The sequence below is a fragment of the Lepus europaeus genome, chromosome 9 (assembly GCF_033115175.1).
Source record: "Lepus europaeus isolate LE1 chromosome 9, mLepTim1.pri, whole genome shotgun sequence".
In the NCBI taxonomy this organism is placed as follows: domain Eukaryota; kingdom Metazoa; phylum Chordata; class Mammalia; order Lagomorpha; family Leporidae; genus Lepus; species Lepus europaeus.
The window spans coordinates 55,831,512-55,854,955 of NC_084835.1; the positions used below are offsets into that span (position 1 = coordinate 55,831,512).

The window sequence follows — 23,444 nt, forward strand, 5'->3', positions numbered from 1 at the left end:
TCCTGGTTCCTGGCTTCAGATCAGACCAATTGTGGCCATTTTGGTCATCTGGAGAGTGAACTAATAGATGGAAGCTCTGTCTCTCTCTCTCTCTCTCTCTCTCTTTCTCTCTCTAACTCTGCCCTTCAAATAAATGAATAAATAAATTCTTAAAAAAAATTTGTTAACACTAGATGGAGGGTATACAAACATCCATTGTACTATTTTTTTTTTTTTAAATTTATTTGACAGATAGAGTTAGACAGTGAGAGAAAGAGACAGAGAGAAAGATCTTCCCTCCTTTGGTTCACTCCTGCAAATGGCCACTACAGTTGGAGCTACGCCGATCCGAAGACAGGAGCCAGGTGCTTCTGCCTGGTCTCCCACGCAGGTGCAGGCACCCAAGCACTTGGGCCATCCTCCACTGCCTTCCCCGGGGCCACAGCAGAGAGCTGGACTGGAAGAGGAGCAAGCAGGACTAGAACCCGGTGCCCATATGGGATGCCGGTGCCACAGGTGGAGGATTAACCAAGTGAGCCATGGCGCCGGCCCCCATTGTACTATCTTTTCATCTGTTGTAGATTAGAGTAAGGTAAGAAAGAAAAATTAGGAACAAAAAGGTATTTCTCATCAATCCTTATCTGGATAAAAGAGTCCAAAGAAAACCAAAGGCTTAAATTTAACATTAACAGCCAATGAGATGAATGGGAATTTTTCTAGGCCAGACTTTTGAAATACCATAAAGATTTGAACATACCTGACAAGGATCACTTGTAGGTAATTTAAAACTTTTTTCTGGAGGTTCCTGTCCCTCTAGGTCTTCATATATCATTCCTGGAATTGCCAGTTGTTCGAAATAAGCCTCTAAATGATCATCATAAAACTCTTCATCATTGATATCATCATCTACTGACAAAATAGACAGAAATATAAGAAGACTTTGAGGTAGTGACTCAACTACAAATAATTTTTAATCAAAAAAACTGGAAAGATACAAATGGTTCAATGAATGGTTTATTTTTGTTTTCACATTTGACATGAGAAAATTATTAATATTTCAGTCACTTGTAAGTCATTATGAACATTTTAATACAAGCTAAGGATTTAACCTCTGTGAAAGGACAGCAGAAACAGACCCTGGAATATGATCAAGTGACAATGTAGCATAAGAAAGCAAAGGGAAAGAGGCTCTTCATAAAATGGTGTGGCAAGTGGTTAACATTATCAAAACAAGGTAGATAAGCCTATCATAGAAGAAAGAAAAATCAAGAATGAATGAATGAGAGAAGACAAGACACTGAAAGGGCAAGATAAAACCAGGAATATTGGCCAGCGCCGCGGCTCACTAGGCTAATCCTCTGCCTTGCGGCGCTGGCACACCGGGTTCTAGTCCCGGTCGGGGCACCGTTCCTGTCCTGGTTGCCCCTCTTCCAGGCCAGCTCTCTGCTGTGGCCAGGGAGTGCAGTGGAGGATGGCCCAAGTGCTTGGGCCCTGCACCCCATGGGAGACCAGGAGAAGCACCTGGCTCCTGCCTTCGGATCAGCGCGATGAGCCGGCCGCAGCGGCCATTGGAGGGTGAACCAACGGCAAAAGGAAGACCTTTCTCTCTGTCTCTCTCTCTCACTATCCACTCTGCCTGTCCAAAAAAAAAAAAAAAAAAAAAACAGGAATATCATAATGGTAATAGTATAATAAACTGACACAGACTTTTTAGAGGTTAATTTAGTAATCAACAGAAACAGCCTTTGATTTAATAATTTCACCTTTAAGAATGAAAACTATTGAAACAAAAAATCTTATAAATTCAGTAATTCCTTATCCACAATTCCACAATCCAAAAACAACTGAAAATGTCTTTGTCAGCAAACCCTGTCCTGACACTCTTTCTGGTTTCTATCTGCCCAGTCAGCTCAACAGCCCAGCCTTCAAAGCCATGAATGAGCTGGCCCCAGCTACTTTTCCAAGTGTATCTGCCAGTGGGGCCTCCCACATGTGCTGCAGACCTGCTACACACGGCCAGAGGATTCTTGTACTGTTGAGGTACAATCTAAAGTTTAGCTACACAATTCTCTGCTCTTTGATGAGGTTCTGGAGAGAGTAGAGGCTAACTATGTCATTGGCTGCCTAATTTCTTCACATAGTACTTTTAACTAAGTGGCACCTTTAGGTGACTACTTTGTATCCAATGATTTTAAATTGCAAGATAATAATCATATCAAGATATACAGAATTAAGTTTTTAAATCCCATCATTTATAGGAAATGACCATCTGAGTGCTGAAAAGTAGGAAGAAAAGGTGACGGTAAGTTGGCAAAGCAGCAGCAGAGTGGCAAGTAAGGAACCGGGAAACCGCAAATCAAATTACAGTACCTGAAGAATCTTCCAAGCTGGTCAGAGATGTAAGTCTCTCATTTTCTAAGAAGCTAGTATGGCTTAAATCAGTGTTGGGAATTTTGTGTTCACAATGTTTTCCAGCTCCAGGCACAACAACCTGAAAGAAAGACGACGGTGAGGTGAACAAGAGAAGCACATTCACTACTTAGAAGAGAATAGTACAAGGCTCCAAAAAGCTGTCTCGACTTTCCATGTGCTCAGCATCTGTAAATCACAATGCAGACAATGAAGGGCTATTTGTTGTAGGTGTATTAATAACCTTCCTTCCTGCTCCCACATCTCCTCGCTTCTCTTACCAAGTGAGACATCCTGAAAACTGAAGGCCTGAAAACTGGGGCCGGTGCTGCAGAGTAGCAGGTGAAGCCGCCATCCGCAGTGCCAGCATTCCATAAGGGCACCAGTTTGATCCCAGCTTGCTCCTCTTCCGATCCAGCTCTCTGCTATGGCCTGAAAGGCAGCAGAGGATGGCCCAACTGCTTGAGCCCCTACACTCGCCAGGGAAATGAGGAAGAAGCTCCTGGCTTCAGATTGGCCCAGCTCCAGCTGTTGCGGCCATTTGGGGAGTAAACCAGCGGATGGAAGATATCTCTCTCCCTCTCTCTCTGCCTCTGCCTTTCTGTAACTTTTTCAAATAAAAAAAAATTTAAAAAAAAATTGTTGGCACATACATGGAGAACCTCACACAACTGAATCTGAGTAACACAAGGCTCAGAGAACAAGTGAAAATAACAGCAAAGTTGGGCTCAGCAAGCTTTAGCAAGTAATTCTTCATCATCACACTGGAACAACTTATTTCTTTGCTTTTTAACCCAGGGACTATGAACTCCAAAGGGTGAATAGCAGTATGCTAAGGATGCTCAAGGACCAGAATGAAAATCTAACATTTCCCTTCAAGTGTCAATTTTATTTCAGACTAATATTAAACACACACTAAAACAATATGTGCATAAAAACTAGACTGCAAAATGCACACTAATGTTTAAGATGAAAACATGGACCTTCAAAGTGATTTTTACCCTCACAAAGGGTTAGTGCTTAGTCTCAAATATTTCTAAGGCACAGGGGCACCAAGGGGCTACTGTGACACACTACTGTTTAAAATAGATGCTCACCTAGATAGTCCATGACAAATAAGACAGCTGTGTAATAAAAAAAAACTGTGTTTTTATATTTTTCATAATAAGCTGGGGGGAAAATCTACGAGAAATAATACGTGAAACATCCCAGCTTTTTTAGTCACATCTGCTTTTGAGAACCTATCCCTCTACCATACTCGGTTCCTTACATACTAGACAATTAAAGCTAGACTCCAGAGAATGTCTCTCTTCTGATAAAGTTAGACAAGAAGATCTACAAAAAATACAGTACAGTAGTAGCTCCATTCAGTCTTGGTTTTTTGTTTTGTTTCTCTTTTTTTTTTTTTTTTTTAATTTATTTGAAAGAGTTACACAGAGAGAGAAGGAGAGGCAGAGAGAGAGAGAGAGACAGAGACAGAGAGAGAGAGAGAGGGAGGTCATCCATCCACTGGTTCACTCCCCAATTGGCTGCAATGGCCGGAGCTGTACCGATCCATAGCCAGGAGCCAGGAGCTTCCCTGGGTCTCCCACATGGTTGCAGGGGCCCAAGCACTTGGGCCATCTTGCACTGCTATCCCAGGCCATAGCAGAGTTTGATTGGAAGAGGAGCACCTGGGTCTCGAACCGGTGCCCATAAGGGATGCCGGCGCTTCAGGCCACGGTGTTAACCTGCTGCGCCACAGCGCTGGCCCCTCGGTTTTCTAATCCATTTATTTCTCATGTCATCTCATGTCTCTCTAACTGTTGCTGTCCAATTTTATAATACTGTTATTATCAAATTAGTTCTAACACTTTTAGGAAGTCAATCCATAAGCTATCCTATGAAAATAAATTATCTTTCAGAGGGAAAATTTATGTTCTCCCTTCAGAAACTTTTTATTTTTTGAAAATAAGTATATTTCTGTAAAATTAGATTGAAGTTTTAAGAAATCATGCTTTCTGGCTTAATTTCAACTTCACAACACCTGGACTCCCTCTATAAAACATCCCTCACACTTGAAACTCTCTGTACTTAAATACAGGGGCCAGTGGATAGGACAGAATTGGTAAGTGTTTTCTGTTGAGGACTAGAGAGTTATACATTTGAGGTTTTGTGAGCTGTACAATCTCTAGCAAACCTTCTCAACTCTGCTGCTCTAACATGAAATCAGCCATAAATATAACAAATGAACCTGGCTGTGTTCCCAACTTTACAAACACAGGTATTAGAAGGGATTTGGACCATGAGCTCTGGTTTGCTAATGCCTGACACGTGAAGTAACTTTAGATCCTTTTGCAATCATTTACAAAAATAATCCCCCAAAACCTTAAAAGTAAAATTTTAAAAACCTCATCCCCTTTCTCTAAGTTTTAAAAGTATTTATATGTTTTAAGACTCATAAAATGAGACTACACACCTCAAGTCCAGGCTGTTTATGCTGACAGAAACTGTTGATCTCTTCAGCATCCCTGCTGCCTTGGAGGAACCTACCACTTTTTACCTGACTTGGTCCTGGTGGAGCTGTCAGTCCCACTCCTGTCTCTGTGCACATATATACAACAACGCACAAGCACACACACAGATCCAGGATCCAACATCAGAGTAAAGTAGGCCTCTGTATCTACAGGTTCCATATCCAAGGATTCAACCAAGTGTGGATTGAAAATATTAGAAAAACAAAGGCTTCTGTACTGAACATGCACAGATTTGTTTTCTTTTTTTTTTTTTTTTTGACAGGCAGAGTTGGACAGAGAGAGAGACACACAGAGAAAAAGGTCTTCCTTTTTCCATTGGTTCACCCCCTAAGTGCCACTACAGCCGGCACGTTGCAGCCAGCGCGCTGTGCAGATCCAAAGCCAGGAGCCAGGTGCTTCCTCCTGGTCTCCCACGCGGGTGCAGGGCCCAAGCGCTTGGGCCATCCTCCACTCACTTCCCGGGCCACAGCAGAGGTGGACTGTAAGAGGAACAACCAGGACAGAATCTGGCACCCCACCTGGGACTAGAACCCTGGGTGCCGGTGCCGCAAGCAGAGGATTAGCTTAGTGAGCCGTGGCGTCGGCCCAGATTTGTTTTCTTGTCATTATTCCCTAAGCAATACAAACTACATACAAGTTACAACATATTAAGTATTGTAAGAAATCTAGAGGATGTGCATAGATTCTATACCAACACTACACCATCTCATGGTAGGCTGAGCATCTCAGATTCTGGGAATCTGCATGAGTTCTGGAACCAATCCCACCCAGATACTGAGGGACATCTATACCTTATCCCAACCCAATCACTGGCCCAGTGATTATCATAGGGAAGAATGTATAACCTGGGTAAGCCCATTAGAACTCTTTTTCATTTACCCTAAATCATACTCTTCTTTTTTGACAATGAATGTTAAAGAGTATAGACTTGGGTTTCTACAAATGAAGACAACTCACTAACAATCTCACAAATTATTAACAGAAAATCATGTACCAAGAACTGTTAACGGGCAAACAGAGAAATCTTTGCTTTCATGAAGCTAACATGCTAGATGAGATAGAACAGAGTGAAGCTGAACGAAGAGATGCAGAGAGCATTGATGATATCAACCACAAGAATACACACACCCTGACACAACACCCCCCTTGAAACTCCTCATAACTTGACATAAACTCCCATTTTTCCTGAAACTACCTCAGTTGGAGTTCTGCTATACCCATATAGAAACCTTTTAACATTATAGGATACGTGAAATATGAACTTATTCTCACAAAACTCTAAAAATTGCTAAAAAAAATATATAAAGTTTACCTTGTTTTCCTTATTATTCATCCAAGGTTGTAAACAAAAGTCAACAGATGAATCTGCTTAGAAAAACAAAAACAAAAACTCAGGGACTAGGTTATTTTACCAACTACCTAAAAATCACAAATAAGTTGACATATTTCTCTGTAACTCTGCCTTTCAAATAAATAACTCTTTTGTTTTTAAAGATTTATTTGTTTACTGAAAGGGAGAGAGGTCTTCCCTCTGCTGGTTCACTCCCCAAATGGCCATGATGGCCAGAGCTGAGCTGATCTGAAGCCAGGAGCCAGGAGCTTCTTCCAGGTCTTCCATGTGAGTGCAGGAACCCAAACAATTGAGCATCCTCCGCTACTTTCCCAGGAGCATCAGCAGGAAGCTGGAACAGCGAGGACTCAAACTGGCAGCCACATGGGATGCTGGCACTACAGGCCGAGGCTTTAACATGTTGCACTACAGCCCCGCGCCCCAAAATAAATAAATCTTGAAAAAAAAAAATCAATCAATCCATTGGGGCCAGTGTTGTGAAACAATGGTTAAAGTCTGCCTGCAACGATGGCATCCCGTTTGTGCCAGCATCCCATATGTGCACTGCTCCACTTCCAATCCAGCTTCCTACTGATGGGCCTAGGAGGGCAGTGGAGGAAGGCCCAGACACCTCCCCTGCATCCACATGGAGACCCAGAAAAAGCTCCTGGCTCCTGGCTCCCATCTGGCTCAGCTACAACCGTTGTGGGAATCTGGGGAGTGAAGCAGGGAATGGAAGACATTTTTCTCTGTCTCTCTCTCTATGTCCAAAACGCTGCCTGTCAAATAAATAAAATAAATCTTTAAAAAATCCACATTTTAGAAATACATCATAAAAAAATGGAGGAATAAAATTGCATCTGAAATTTCTTTTAATCAGGAAAAAAAGAAGATGAAGCAGAAACGACAAAATCTTATGCCAACTGAAACAGATATATAGGAGCTTTAAATTGATATATAACTCACACACCATAAAATTCACCTTTTTTAAGCACACAATTCAGTAGTGTTTTTTTTTTTTTTGGTGTATTACTGAGGTTGTACAACCATCACCATTACCTACTTTCAGAATATCTTCACCATGAAATACTATATCTATTCGCCATCACTCCCTAGTTAGTCTTCTCTCCCACCAACCACGAAAATCACTCTACTTTTTGTCTCTGTGAATTAGCCTATTCTGTACTATATATTTGCCTATAGATAAATGGAATCACACATTTAGTGACTTTTTTAAAGGTTTATTTATTTATTTATTTATTTGAAAGTCAGAGAGAGAGGGAGAGAAACATAGACAGACATTTTCAATCCACTGGTTCACTCCCCAGAAGGCCACAGCTGCCAGGGCTGGGCCAGGATGGAGCCAGGAAGCAGGAGCTTCATTAGGGTCTCCCATGTGGATGGCAGGGGCCCAAACAGTTGGGCCATCTTCTGCTGCTTTTCCTAGGCCATTAGGAGGAAGCTGAATTGGAAGTGGAGCAGCTGGGACACAAATCCACACCCATAAGGGATCCCAGGGTCAAAGGCAGCTGCTTTACCTGCTACACCATGCTGGCCCTATTTTGTGATATTTTAGATGTCTTCTTTCATTTAGCGTTAACTTGTTTTAAAAAGATTTATTTATTGTGGGGCTGGCGCTGCAGCTCAATTAGGCTAATCCTCCGCCTGCGGCACCGGCACCCCAGGTTCTAGTCCCAGGCAGGACGCCAGACTCTGTGCCGGTTTCTCCTCTTCCAGGCTAGCTCTCTGCTGTGGCCTGGAAGTGCAGTGGAGGATGGCCCAAGCGCTTGGGCCCTGCACCCGCATGGGAGACCAGGAGGAAGCACCTGGCTCCCGGCTTCGGATCAGCACGGTGTGCCGGCCGCAGCGGCCATTGGGGGGTGAACCAACGGCAAAGGAAGACCTTTCTCTCTGTCTCTCTCTCTCACTGTCCACTCTGCCTGTCCAAAAAAAAATATATTTATTTATTTATTGTGAAAGTTAGAGCTACAGGGAAAGAGGAAGAGACACAGAGAGAAAGGTCTTCTATCCACTGATTCACTCCCCCAGTGGACACAACAGGCATGGCTGAGCCAGGCCGAAGACAGGTGTCACAAGCCTCACCTTGGTCTCCCACTTGGGTGGCAGAGCTCCAATCACTTGGGCCATCCTCCACTGCTTTCCCAGGCACATTAACAGGGTAGAGCAGCCACGATACAAACCAGCATCCATATTGGATGTCAGCCATCACAGGCAGTAGCTTTGCCCTCTATGCCACAATGCAAGTCCCAACATAACAGTTTCCAGGTTCACCTATACTGTAGCATGCATCAACACTTTGCTCCTTTTCACAGGTGAATATTTCACCACGAGAACATACTACATTTTGTTGATCCATTCAGCAACTGGACACTTGAGATGTTTCCACTTTTTGGCTACTGCAAATACTGCTGCTATGAACATTCACGTCCAAGGTTTTCTGCACATGTTTTCCTTTCTCTTGGGTATACACCTAAATGTGAAATTGCTAGTAACTCTATGTCTAATGTTTTGAAAAACTGTCAAACTCTTTTCCAAGTAGCTGCACTTATTTTACATTCCCATCAACAATGCATGAGGGTTTCAATTTCTCCATATCCCCATTAACACTTGCTTTACATCTTTTTGATTAGTCATCCTAGTGGGTATTAAATGATACTTCATTGTGGTTTTGAATTGCATTTCCCTGATGACCAATGATATTAAGTATCTTTTCATGTGGTTATTGGCCATCTGTACAACTTCTACAGAGAAATGTCTATTCAAATCCTTTGTTAATCTGTCTTTTTAATGTTGAGTTTGGAGAACTCTTTACATATTTTCAACATAAGTCCATTTTTATATACATGATTTCCAATTATTTTTTATTTTTGCCCATTCTTTGGGTTGTCTTCGCCCTTTCTTGATAATGTCTTAAAAAAAAAAAAAGATTTATTTATTTCTTTGAAAAACAGAGTTACAGAAGGCCGGCGCCGTGGCTCAGTAAGCTAATCCTCCGCCTTGCAGCGCGGCACACCGGGTTCTAGTCCCGGTCGGGGCACCGATCCTGTCCCGGTTGCCCCTCTTCCAGGCCAGCTCTCTGCTGTGGCCAGGGAGTGCAGTAGAGGATGGCCCAAGTGCTTGGGCCCTGCACCCCATGGGAGACCAGGAGAAGCACCTGGCTCCTGCCATCGGAACAGCGCGGTGCACCGGCCGCAGCAGCCATTGGAGGGTGAACCAACAGCAAAAAGGAAGACCTTTCTCTCTGTCTCCCTCTACTGTCCACTCTGCCTGTCAAAAATTTAAATAAAAAAAAAAAAAAAAAAAAAAAAACAGAGTTACAGAGAGACAGAGGCAGAGAGAGAGAGGTCTTCCATCCGCTGGTTCACTCCGCAGATGGTCGCAACAGCCGGAGCTGTGCCAATCCGAAGCCAGGAGCCAGGAGCTTCTTCCAGATCTCTCATGCAGGTGCAGGAGCCCAAGGACTTCGGTCATCTTCCACTGCTTTCCCAGACCGTAGCAGAGAGCTGCATTGGAAGTGGAGCAGCCGGGTCTCAAACCTGCACCCATATGGGTTGCTGGCACTACAGGCAGTGGCTTTGCCTACTATACGACAGCACCAGCCCCAATAATATCTTTTGAAACACGAAAGTTTCGATTTTTTTCTTTGTTATTTTTACAAATGCTTGTGTGGGTGGCTATCAATAGATCACAGGAAGGGAGCTGCTCTGTTACCTGCAAAACCCAACCCAGAAGCAGGTCCTCCAGGAATGGTTTAGCACCAAATTCCCCACAAATGTGCTCTATTTGACAGATGAGGGACGGTCCCCTTTTTGGATGTACTCTATTTCCAAAACAAGGAGCTCTCTTCACCAGACCCCAAGTCCTAGTGCACAGAGGTTTGCTGGCAGGGACATAGGGAACTAGCTACCCTAGACTAACTGCATCTCCTTGGAGCTTCTGTATCATTCTTCCCAAGCAGGGTTCTAAGATGTATCAGACATAATCCCACAAAGAGTAGTTCTGTCTCACTGGCTCCTAAGCCAAGCACAGAAACCAGATGTCTTCAATTTTGATAAAACCTCATTTATCTAATGTTTTTTCTTTTATTGCTTTTGAGTTTGGGTATTAATACTCTTCTTTCTACTTTCTTAAATAGCTGATATTTTTCGGGGCCGGCACTGTGGCGCAGTGGGTTAACTCCTTGGCCTGAAGCACCAGCATCCCATATGGGCGCTGGTTCTAGTCCCAGCTGCTCCACTTCTGATCCAGCTCTCTGCTATGGCCTGGGAAAGCAGTAGAAGATGGCCCAAGTCCTTGGGCCCCTGCACCCATGTGGGAGGCCGGAAGAAGCTCCTGGCTCCTGATTGGTGCAGCTCTCGCCGTTGTGGCCAACTGCGGAGTGAACCAGCAGATTGAAGACCTCTCTCTCTGTCTCTGCCTCTCCTCTCTCTGTGTTAACTCTAACTTAAAAATAAATAAATAAATCTTAAAAAAAAAAAAAAACTGACATTTTTCATCAAAGGTAACATACATATCCCATAGCAATTTTTTTAGGTAAACAAATAAATGTGCATTCATTCAGCAATATTGTAGCCGATGATCAAGCAAGGTCTTCTAAGTACTGAACTACAGTTTGGAGTTACATGAAACCATTGCTATATCTAAGCCTGGAACATATAGTTTTCAATTTCCATATTTGATTTCTTTGAAGAAAGAGAATGTATAGTACTTCAAAGGAATCAAAACAAACCTGTAATTTTTTTTTTTTAACAATTTCCTCCACATGTATATAGTGTCCTGGCCATATCTAATTTGATTGAGAGCAATTTCTCAAATGACTTACCTTTATTTCCAAAGCATTCAATTTCATTTTCTTAGAAACAATAATTTCTTTTAGAACTTCTAATTCACTAGCTATATAAGTTTAGGAATAAAAATTATTCTTATAAGAATACAAATTAGGCCGGCGCCGTGGCTCAGTAGGCTAATCCTCCGCCTTGCAGCGCCGGCACACCGGGTTCTAGTCCCGGTCAGGGCACCGATCCTGTCCTGGTTGCCCCTCTTCCAGGCCAGCTCTCTGCTATGGCCCGGGAAGGCAGTGGAGGATGGCCCAAGTGCTTGGGCCCTGCACCCCATGGGAGACCAGGAGAAGCACCTGGCTCCTGCCTTGGGGTCAGCGCGGTGCGCCGGCCACAGCACGCCTACCGCGGCGGCCATTGGAGGGTGAACCAACGGCAAAAGGAAGACCTTTCTCTCTGTCTCCCTCTACTGTCCACTCTTCCTGACAAAAATTAAAAAAAAAAAAAAAAAAGAATACAAATTAATGGGTATGAGGAAAAATGAAAGGTGTAACAGAAATAGGCTCTAAACAGCATACTCTGGCCCTCCAAAGAGCACAGTTGCTAAAGGAAAGAAGATTTTGGCTGAAACCTGTTAAGACATCAGGAAATCAGGACACCTTTTCCTAGAAAAGTTCTGTGAGTGTATATTATTATGTTCATGCCAAAACATTTTCAGTTCTCCATATGACAACACAAATACCAGTCCAAAGATCGGGAAATGAAAAAGGAAATTAAAATATATACATTAAGAAATAAATGTCTAACAATTCAGTACCTTGCACTTGTTCAAGTGATGAAACTGAATCAAAAGGATCTTGGCTCTGAAAGTATTTTGTAGCTTTAGGTTGGTCCTCTGCTGCTCTTGTTGTATCACTTTGAAAAGCCAACTGCTTCATAAGACCACTTGACAAATGCTCACTTTTCATATAGTTCTTTTTCCTAGAGATAGAACTTTATTAAATAAGGGAATAGAACAATTAATTACCTCAGGTTTATCTATAAAATGTCTAATTTTTAAGTTGTATTTATTTCAAAGGTAAAGAGGGAAAAACAAAGCTAGAAAGAGACCTATTTTCCATGCACTGGCTTGCTCACAACAGCCCACAACAGTAAAGCTGTGCTAGGCCAAGGCCAGGAACTTCATCTGAATCTCTACTGTGCATGGTAGGAACCCAAGTACGTGGGCCATCATCTGCTGCCTCAGACGCATGGAGCAGAGAGCTAGACAGAAACAACAGTGGGACTTGATCTCAGGCACCCAACAAGCGAAGCAGGCGTCCCAAGCAGCAGATTAATCTACTGTACAACACCCACCCTCATATCTATTAATTAGTTACGTATTTCCTCTCCCAGAAAGAAAAAAAAATAGAAACAGTGAAAAAAGATTTCTGGGCCCAACCAGAAATTACAGTTGGTGACACTGTTGCGAATTCTGGGAAGCTCAACATTTTAGGTCAAGGGATATACAGTCCACCAAAAGCAAAGAGTAAATATATTACTTCTCTGCCTCCCAAGTAGTGAGTTCTTATTTCTTTTCCAAAAAAGGATCCTGAAAACATCAGCTTTCTAAAAACAAGACGAACTCAAAGAATACCTTATACCTTTGAATTAATAAAGTTTGGCAACATTTTACACTATTGCCCCTGCCTTTGATGTTATTACAATCTTTGCAAGTACCTATGCTGTTTTATATAGAGATGAAAATATTTTTCCGTTGGGCAGGCATTTGGCCTAGCGGTTAAGATGCTAGCTAAGATACCTAACCCCACATTGCTATGCTTGAGTATGATCTTCAAATTCCTTGAGTTTGAGCTCAAGCTCCTGATTACAGCTTCCTGTTAGTCCAGATCCTGAAAGGTAGCATGTACTGGCTCAAGTCATTAGGTTTCTGCCACCCATGTGGGAAACCCAGACCTAGCTCCTGGCTCCTGGCTCAGGCCCAGCACAGTGCTGGCCACTGCAGGAATATGGGGAGTGAACCAGCAGACAGGAACTCGTATATTCTTGCTCACGCTCTCTAATGCTTCACAAGTTTAAAAAAAAAAAAATCAATAAAGAGAGGCCAGCATAGTAGTACACCAGGTTAAGCTGTCACTGGAGATGCAAGCATCCCAAATTAGAATGACAGTTCAAGTCCTGCTGCTCCACTCTAATCCAGCTTCCTGCTAATGCGCCTGAGAAGGCAGTGTAAGACGGTCCAAGTACCTGAGTCCCTGCCACCCATGTGGGAGATTCAGATGAAATTCCTGGCTCCTAGCTTCAGCCTGGTCCAGAGCTGGCAGTTGCAGCCATTTGGGGAGTAAACCAGCAGCTGGATGATCTCTTTGTCACTCAGCCTTTCAAATAATTAAATAATTCTTTGAAAATCAATAAACACATAAAAGAAATACTTTTCCTTGAAAGCAATTTTTCTCCCAATCTATTGTAAGCTCTTGGGTTTAGAGTAGCTTACCACAGCCAAGGAGTGGAGATGTGACTGCTGGGAAAAGCCTCCAAATGCAACAAATCCATCATTTCACAAACTGATACCTAGGGCCAGGTTTAACTCCAGCCAGAATGGATGGAAAGAAAACAGTGCTTCCACATTTCCCAAACCCCAACTCTATGAGCCTGAGGCACCTCTCTAACCCTAACTAAGAATACAATTTATTTCCCAGTTTCTGCATCTCTTTATTGGGGCCATAGTACATAAAAAACCACTAACTTAAACCAAAGGTGCACTCATGGAATTAACACTTAAGCTAAGCACAGAATTTAAAAGTGAGGGGTAGGCTGTGTAGTACAGGAGGATAAGTCACCACTTAGGGTACCGACATCCCGCATCAGAGCACCAGTTTGAATCCCAGTTACTCCCCATCAGATCCAACTTCCAGCTAATGAATCCTAGGAGTTCAGCAGATGATGGCCCACATGTTGGGCACCTGAAACCCATATGGGAGACTTGGACTGAATTCCAGGCTCCTGTCTTAACTTGGGCCAGTCCTGCCTGTTGTAGGCATTTGGCGATTGAAACAGTGGACAAAAGATCTCTCTCCACCTATCTCTCTGCCTCTCAAATAGCAAAGGGAAGGGGGGGAGGAGGGGAGGACTTTACGCTTTAAGTATTATAAGAAAAAACTACAATCCTCTTTAAATTCAACTTCTTACTTCCTCATCACCTACACACCCACAACTCACTGGCTAAAATACCACAACCACACTGAACAGCCGCACACTAAATGCATGACCTGATCCTCAAGCCGAGCTGTTCGGCATTCCTAGCATTTCCTATCCATTCACTTTTTCCACACACTCATATGACTGAGCCTATTGTAACTGAAAAGGGCATCTTGCAGATTCTAACCACTACACATACCTATCACCTACTCAGACTCAGGAGTTGTCCATGGTCCTGCCCATGTAAACCATTCCCTCCACTGCACCCTAGAACCTGTCCTCTCTTGTTTATGCAGACATTGATCCAGCAACTCTTTTCTCTTCTAGGAGATCGTTCCTATCAGCCTGCAAACATGTGGCAACTTCTCTTCCACAAAAAAAGGTAAAACTTCTTTTGATCCACTTCATTTAAAAGTTATTACAAGACCATTTCTCTTTGTAGCAAAACTCCAGGAATTGTCTACTCTGCCTCTAATATTAACTCACTATTCTCTCGTAAACTCTAAGTGTGCTGTTGTGCCTCTCCCTACCTCCATCACACTATTTTAGTCAGGTTACTAACGACCTTTCTATGTTACCCTAAACGGCCTATTTTCAGTCATCACATTATTTGACACAGCTGAATAAATCTCTTCTTTTTCATCATTTTAGCCCACCTAGTAACTCTTCTTTATCATGTTTATTTTCTAATACCTTTCCCATCTAATATACTATAAAACTGGAATTTTTTAATGCCTTTTGCTTAACAACTGTTTTGTTTACTGCTATCTTCTAAGGATTTGGAAAAATGCTTGGCACATAGCAGGCATTCACTCAAAAATATACACTGAATGATGAGTATACAACAAGCTAACATCTTTAATATACAGAAAGAAAGAGGCAATTCACAACAGAAATGTAAGTAATGAATTAGACATTAAATTACATCCACTCTCATAACTACTCAAATAGGAGAATTTTTAAATTTTTATTTATGTATGTTTTCTTTTTGAGAGAGAGACACAGACACAGCTCCCATCCATTGGTTCACTCCCCAAATAACCACAATCACCAGGGCTAGGCCCAATTGGCACTGGAAGCCAGGAACTAGATCTAGATTTCCCAAGTGGATGGCAGTAATCCAGTTATGTGAGCCATCAATTGCTATTTACCAGGGTACACAATAGCAGGAAGCTGGTATGAGGAGTGTGCCAAAACTCAAACTCAGGCATTCTAATATGGAATGAGGAATCTCAATCAGTGGCTTAATACTAAGCCAAATCTGACTCTCAGATACAAATTTAAACACAGAACAAGTTAAGAAGTAACCATCATTTACATTTTTGCAGTAACAGACTTCCAGATTTTCTTCTATGCATACATGCATGTGTATAAATTATTTTTACCTCTAAAACCAGGATTAAAAATAACACCACCAAATGTTGGATAGGGCTCACAGAAATAGACATTCTTTTTTTTTTTTTTTTTTTTTTTAATTTTTTTTTTGACAGGCAGAGTGGACAGTGAAAGAGAGAGAGAGAAAGGTCTTCCTTTACCGTTGGTTCACCCTCCAATGGCCGCTGCAGCCGGTGCACCGCGCTGATCCGAAGCCAGGAGTGCTTCTCCTGGTCTCCCATGTGGGTGTAAGGGCCCAAGCACTTGGGCCATCCTCTACTGCACTCCCGGGCCACAGCAGAGAGCTGGACAGGAAGAGGGGCAACCGGGACAGAATCCGGTGCCCCAACCGGGACTAGAACCTGGGGTGCCGCCACCACAGGCGGAGGATTAGCCTTTTGAGATGCTGCGCAGGCCAGAAATAGGCATTCTAATACACGTCCAGTGGGAGTAAACTGGTACCAGTTTCCTAAATACAATGTGTTAATTTGTAATGATGTTCCAAATGAAATATTTTTAACTCAATAACTTAAATCCTATGAATTTACCTTTTTTTCCCCCTTACTGGCACCCATTTGGGATTCCAGCCATTGCAGGTGGCAGCAGCTTAACTGCTCCGCCACAATGCTGGCCCCTGGGCCATTCTTTTATAGGATCTGGAGGCATGGGGGTGGTGTCTGGGGAAGTGCCTAATCAAATATTCAAACAGTGATGAAATTTGGGACAGAGATTGAGTACCACCCGTTTCCATGCCCTATTTGGAAATTATGGAAGTGTCAGATGTATGATGCAAATAGGTATGCTAATTACAGTAATTTTATTCCAGAAACCCAGCTTGTATCCATACTGGATATTCCTAGTTGGCATCAGCTCTTTTTTGGTTTTTTTAAGATTTATTTATTTATTTGAAAGTCAGAATTACAGAGAGAGAGGGAAAGATCTTCCATTTGCTGGTTCACTCCCTAAATGGCCACAATGGCCAGGATTGGACGAGGCTGAAGCCAGGAGCCAGGAGCTTCATCTGGGTCTCCCACGTGTGTGCAGCAGGGGCTCAAGCACTTGGACTATCTTCTGCTGCTCTCCCAGGCAATTAGCAGGGAGTTGAATCTAAAGTGGAACAGCCAGGACTCAAAGCAGCACCCATACTGGATACCAGCATTACAGACAGCAGCTTAATCTGCACTAGCCCCTAAATTTATCTTAACAAAATAATATACTTGATATGCAAAATCTATGTATAAATGCATATGTACAAACAAGTTATTACATCTATAATAATAAAATTGCAATAATCTAATTGCCAAGGAATAGATATTAACATTATGATATTTATATTAATTGTAATTGAAAGAACACAACATACTAATTTTTTAAAAAGATTTATTTATTTACTTGAAAGAGAGAGGGGAGAGAGAGGTCTTCCATCCACTGGTTCACTCTACAAATGGCTGCAATAGCCAGACCAAAGCCAGGAGCCAAGAGCTTCATAGGGTCTGCCACAGGGGTGGCAGGGACCCAAGTACCTGGGCCATCCCATGCTTGCTGCTTTCTCAGGCACCTTAACAGGGAGCTGGATCAGAAACAGAGCAGCCAGGACTTGAACTGGTCCCCATACTTGATGCTGGTGCTGCAGGGAGCAGCTTTATCCATTATACCACAATGCCAACCACAAACACATTTTTTTAAAGTTACACTAAGGCCAGCATTGCGGCACAGTAGATATAGCACCACTTGCAATGCCAGCATCCCTTATGAGTGCGAGTTCTTGTCCCAGCTGCTCCGCAACCAATCCAGCTTCTTGCTAACGGCCTGGGAAAAGCAGTGAAAGATGACCCAAGTGCATTGGACCCTGCCACCCACACGGGAGACACAGATGAAGATCCTGGCTTCAGTCTGGCTCAGCCCTGGCCATTGTGACCACTTGGGCAGTGAACCAGTAGATGAAAGATCTCTCTCTGTCTCTCCTTCTCTTTCAGTAACTCTTTTCAAATAAATAAATCTTAAAGAAAAATAATAATATACAGTTTCATCATTTTGCAAAGTTTTGAATACATACTTGAGTATAAAAGCCTAGAGGACTATAGATGAAAATGTAGTCAATGGCTATTCTGTGGTCAGTGTGGTTACAGACCTTTATCATCTTCCTAATGATTTTTTTTTTAATTTCCTAATGATTTTTTTTTTTATGTCTTTGAAAGGCAGAGTTAGAGAAAGAGAGAGAGAATCTTCCATCCAAGGGTTCACTCCCCAAATGGCTGTTGACAGGGCTGTGTCAGGCCAAAGCCAGGAACTCCATCAGGGTCTCCCATGTAGGTGACCTTCACAGGTCCGTTGGCAGGGTGCTAGATCAGAAGCAGAGCATCTAGGACTCTAACAAAATCTCCTATATGGGATCTGGTGTTGCAGACAGTGACTTAACCCCTGCACTACAATGCTGGCCCCTTCCTAATAATTATTCTAATCTCGACTTTTGTCTTTATTAAAAACATTTTTTAAATTATTTTATTTTTGAGAGACAGAGAGACAGATAGAACTCCCATACATAACTTCCTAAAGGACTGGCTAGGACATAATCCATGTCTTTCCCATGACTAATAAGGACCCAATTACTTACGCCATCACTGCTGCCTCTCAGGATCTACACCAGAAGGAAGCTAGCGTCAGGAGCCAGAGACAAGAATTTAACCCAGGCACTTCAACGTGGGACACAGGTGTAAGGCGAAAGGCATGTTCCTTTTTTTTTTCCCAGAGAGTTTACATTACTTTTAGAACCACATAGGGGTGGATGGCAGCAGGTTAAGCCACTACCTGGGAGCATACTGATTCCAGTCCCAGCTGCTCCACTTCCAATCCAGCTCCCTGCTAACAGCCTGGGAAAAATAGAAGAGATGGTCCAATGGTCCAAGTACTTGAATCCCTGCCACTCAAGTGGGAGACCCAGATGAAACTCTTGGTTCCTGGCTTCAGACTAGGCACAGTGCTGGCCATCACAGCCATCTGTGGAGGGAACCAGAAGATGAAAGATGGGTATCTCTCTCTATTTCTGCATAACTCTTTCAAATGGATAACTATTTTTAGGAAGGAAGGAAGGAAGGAAACAAGGGTGAGCATTGCAGTACAGTGGGTTAGCAATGCTGGCATCCCAGGTGAATGTCAACTGGAGCCCAATTACTTCCCTTCCAATCCAGCTCCCTGGTAATGCGCCTGGGAAACCAGCAGAAACAGCCCAAGCACATGGGCTGCTGCACCCATGTGGAAGACCCAGATAGAGCTCCATGCTCCTGGTTTTGGCCTGGCCCAATCACAGCCATTGAGGCCATTTCGGGAGCAAACCAGCAGATGGGAAGATTTCTCTCTGTGTGTCTCTCCCTCTCTATATATAACTCTTTCAAATCATAAATAAATCTTTAAAAAAAAGAAACAGGGGGCTGGCGCTGTGGTGTAGTGAGTAAAGCTGTCACCTGCAGTGCTGGCATCCAATATGGGCACTGGTTCAATTCCCGGCTGCTCCACTTCCAATCTAGCTCCCTGCTTTGACCTGAGAAAGCAGCAGAAGATGGCCCAAGTGCTTGGGCCCCTACACCTGCGTGGGCAACCTGGAAGAAGCTCCTGGCTCCTGGCTCTTGGCTTTGAATCAGACCAGTTCTGGCTGTTGTGACCTTCTGGGGAGTGGACCAGCAGATGAAGACCTCTCTTTCTCTCTGCCTCTGCCTCTCTGTAACTCTGCCTTTCAAATAAATAAATAAGTATTTTTTAAAAATGTTTTGAAATAACAAAACTATGATTAAAATACATAAAAACGAGGCTAGCATTGTGGTGAGTTAAGCCACTGCCTGCAACAATGGCATCCTATATAGGAGCACTAGTTTGAGTCTCAGCTGCTCTACTTCTGATTCAGCTCCTTTCTAATGCACCTGGGAAAGCAACATAAGATGGCTCAGGTACTTAGGCTTCTGACACCCACGTAGGAGGCTTCAGTATGACCCAGCCCTAACTGTTGCAGCTATTTGGGAAGTGAACCAGAAGATGCAATATCTTTCTCTCTCCCCCCAATCCAACTCTGCCTTTAAGATAAATAAATCTCTGAGAAAAATACAATTGAAAAAACTCTTAAATATTCTAAGAATTAATCAGAGTCACATTACAGTTTCATTTTCCATAAAACGAAGACTGGCTTTTAAAATAGGGCAATATTCACTGTCTTAAGAATGAACAGGCTAGCGCCGCGGCTCACTAGGCTAATCCTCCACCTGCGGCGCCAGCACATCGGGTTCTAGTCCCGGTCGGAGCACCGGATTCTGTCCCGGTTGCCCATCTTCCAGGCCAGCTCTCTGCTGTGGCCCAGGAGTGCAGTGGAGGATGGCCCAAGTGCTCTCTCAGTAAGAGAGAGGGTGAACCATCTCTCTGTCTCTCTCTCTCACTGTCCACTCTGCCTGTCAAAAAAAAAAAAAAAAAAAAAATGAACATGAGGGCCAGCATTGTGGTGTCATAGGTTGAGCCTCCAGCTGCAGTGCTGGGATCCTATATGGGCACTGGTTCATGTCTCAGCTGCTGCACTTCTGATCTAGCTCCCTGCTGATGGCCTGGGAAAGCATCGGAGAACAGCGCAAGTGCTTGGGCCCCTGCTGCCACATGAGGAAGCCAGAGGAAGCCCGAGCTCTGGCCATTGCAGCTATCTGGGAAGTGAACTAGAAGACTGTAGATCTCTCGCTCTCTGTTTCTCTCCCTATCTCTCCCTGTCTCTCCCTATCTCTCTCTCTCTCTCTCTCTCTCTCTGTAACGCTGCCTCTCAAATAAATAAATATCTTCAAAAAATGAACGTGAGGGTATCAAAAAGTTATCAGCTCTCTCTTGTTTATTATAGCACTATTACAATAGCCTCAATGTGGAATCAACCAAGGTGTCCACTGACAAATGAATGGATATAAAAAATGTGCTACATATACACAATAGAATATTATTTAGCCATTAAAAAAAGAGTGAGGGACAGGAATTAGGCACAGCATTAAGACATCACTTAGGACACCTGTATTCTTTATTGGAGTGCCTGAGTTTGAGTCTCAGCTCTGCTCCAATTCCGGCTTCTTGCTAATGCATACTCAGATAGGCAGCGGATGACAACTCAAGTACTTGCATTGCTGACACCCGTGTGGGAGACTCAGCTTGAGTCCTAGACTTCTGGCTTAAGCCTGGGCCAGCCCCGGCTCTTGTAGGCAACTGGACAGTAAAGCAGAAGATGTAAGATTCATATATTCTCTCTCTGCCCCCGCCCCACTCTCCCCTTCCCTCTTCTTCTGCCTCTCTACCTGTCAAATAAATAAATAAATAACTTTAAAATATATATATATATATATATAAATAAATAAAATAGGGCAATAGGGGTCTGCACTGTGGCACAGCAGGTTAAAGTTCCAGCATGCAGCGCTGGCATCCCATATGGGCAATGGTTCTAGTCCCTGCTGTTCCACTTCCAATCCAGCTCTCTGTTAATGCACCTGGGAAAGCAGCGGAAGATGATCTAAGTCCTTGGGCCCCTGCATCTGCTTGGGGGACCCGGAAGAAACTCAAGGCTTAAATCAGCTCAGCTCAGGCCATTATAGCCATTTGGAAAGTGAACCAGCAGATGGAAGACCTCTCCCTCTCTCTCTCTGTAACTCTTTCAAATAAATAAAATAAATATATTTTTTAATTTTTTTAAAAAGCTCAATAAATAAAAAGATATACTTACTCTTCATCTGGGAAGCTAAGATGTAACCTCTCTCTCAGTTCAATATCACTCTGGCAACTGGGAGATGATTCAGTTGGAACAGAATACCCCCTTTCGATTAAATAAGATGCCTGGACATCAGGATACCTAAAAAAATTTTAATTATTGAGAATTAAATTGCATACATTTAAGATTCACCAAGACATACAGCTATAAACTGTAAAAACCACCACCAGAGGGTAAAGACGATGGAGCTCACTTCTCAACATCACCGTCCTCAGTGCAAAGCTCGGACCTGCGACTAGCAGTGAGGTGTTCATCCATGTTCAGCAACACAGAAATCTTAAGGGTAAAGACCTTTCAGGGGCCAGTGCTGTGGCACAGTAGATTAATGTCCTGGCCTGAAGCGCCTGCAACCCATATGGATGCCGGTTCGAGACCCAGCTGCTGTACTTCCGATCCAGCTCTCTGCTATGGCCTGGGAAAGCAGTAGAAGATGGGCCAAGTTCTGGGCCCCTGCACGTGGGAGACCTGGAAGAAGCTCCTGGATACTGGCTTCAGATCAGCGCAGCTCCGGCCGTTGCGGCCAACTGGGGAATGAACCATCAGATGGAAGACCTCTCTCTGCCTCTTCTTTTTCTGTGTAACTCTGACTTTCAAATAAACAAACAAATCATTAAAAGAAAAAAGAAAGGCCAGCGCCGTGGCTTAACAGGCTAATCCTCCACCTCGCGGCGCCTGCACACCAGGTTCTAGTCCCGGTCGGGGCGCCGGATTCTGTCCCGGTTGCCCCTCTTCCAGGCCAGCTCTCTGCTGAGGCCAGGGAGTGCAGTGGAGGATGGCCCAAGTGCTTGGGCCCTGCACCCCATGGGAGACCTGGAGAAGCACCTGGCTCCTGCCATCGGATCAGCGCAGTGCACTGGCCACGGCGGCCATTGGAGGGTGAACCAACGGCAAAGGAAGACCTTTCTCTCTCTGTCTCTCTCTCTCACTGTCCACTCTGCCTGTCAAAAAAAAAAAAAGAGCTTTCAGATAACCCAGGCCCTTTACCATCCAAGGTAATGGTGATGTTCCTCACCACATGGCCAGGCTACAAGGAAAGTGGTAAATTATTGAGGCACAGTTGAACTTCACACATTACTCATGCCCTGTATGTAATGCGTATGAGAACTATACACAGCACATCCACAGAGACAAATACACCATAACATATATTTAACTAAATATCTCTCTGGTTTATAATACCAGCATAAGAAGCTAAGAAAATAAAACCTGGTCAGGGATGGCACTGTGGCGCAGTGGGTTAACACCCTGGCCTGAAGCACTGGCATCCCATATGGGTGCAGGTTCGAGACCCAGCTGCTCCACTTCCAATCCAGCTCTCTGCTATGGCCTGGGAAAGCAATAGAAGATGGTCCAAGTCCTTGGGCCCCTGCACCCGCGTGGGAGACCCAGAGGAAGCTCCTGGCTCCTGGCTTCAGATCAGCGTGGATCCGGCTGTTGCAACCAATTGGGGAGCAAACCATCAGATGGAAGACCTCGCTCTCTCTGTCTCTCTTCTCTCTGCTGTATAACTCTTGACTTTGAAATAAATAAATAAAATCTTGAAAGAAAACAAAACAAAACAAAAGCTGGTATAAGTTGCCTAGAACAAGGAACTTAACTTTAGGAACTGAAAGTTATTATTAGAGTAAAACCAAGCTACTCCTGAAGAATATGACAGACTGAAGGCTGGAAGAAACAGGTAGCCATGCAAGTCCCATAAAGAGTAAACTCAATTAGGAGTTAGCAAGAGAGATCATGCTCTAAACATACCAAATGAACCCAAACCCTCACCACAGCTGGCTAGATTTAGGATGGGTACCTAACCCAAGCTGGACCAATAACTCAAGATTTAAAGGGTCAGGTTTGTTTTTTAAGAATAATGTATTTATTTGAGAATTAGAGATACAGATTGAGAGAGAGACAGAGAGAGAGAGAGAGACAGAGACAGAGGGAGGGAGAGAGAGGGAGGGGAGGGGAGAGGGAGAGGGAGAGGGAGAGGGAGAGAGAAAGAGAGAGAGAGATGTTCCATCTACTGGTTCACTCCCCATGTGGCCACAATGGCGAGGGTTGAACCAGGCTGAAGTCAG

General features: G+C 43.6%; 1 protein-coding gene across 10 annotated transcripts in view; it reads right to left on the reverse strand.

Annotated features, from left to right (window-relative positions):
- Positions 1-23,444, reverse strand: part of CEP192 (centrosomal protein 192) — a 146,488-nt gene that overhangs the window by 112,359 nt on the left and 10,685 nt on the right. For 5 of the 10 annotated variants that reach the window (XM_062201313.1, XM_062201315.1, XM_062201311.1 and 2 more), the window contains 5 exons: positions 21,334-21,459; positions 11,851-12,026; positions 6,217-6,272; positions 2,350-2,470; positions 737-888 (listed from right to left, as the gene is read on the reverse strand). In XM_062201313.1, coding sequence (XP_062057297.1) covers positions 737-888; positions 2,350-2,470; positions 6,217-6,272; positions 11,851-12,026; positions 21,334-21,459 — 631 coding nt within the window. The remainder of the gene's footprint in view (positions 1-736; positions 889-2,349; positions 2,471-6,216; positions 6,273-11,850; positions 12,027-21,333; positions 21,460-23,444) is intronic. The other 5 variants (XM_062201321.1, XM_062201318.1, XM_062201319.1 and 2 more) reach the window with 4 other exon arrangements.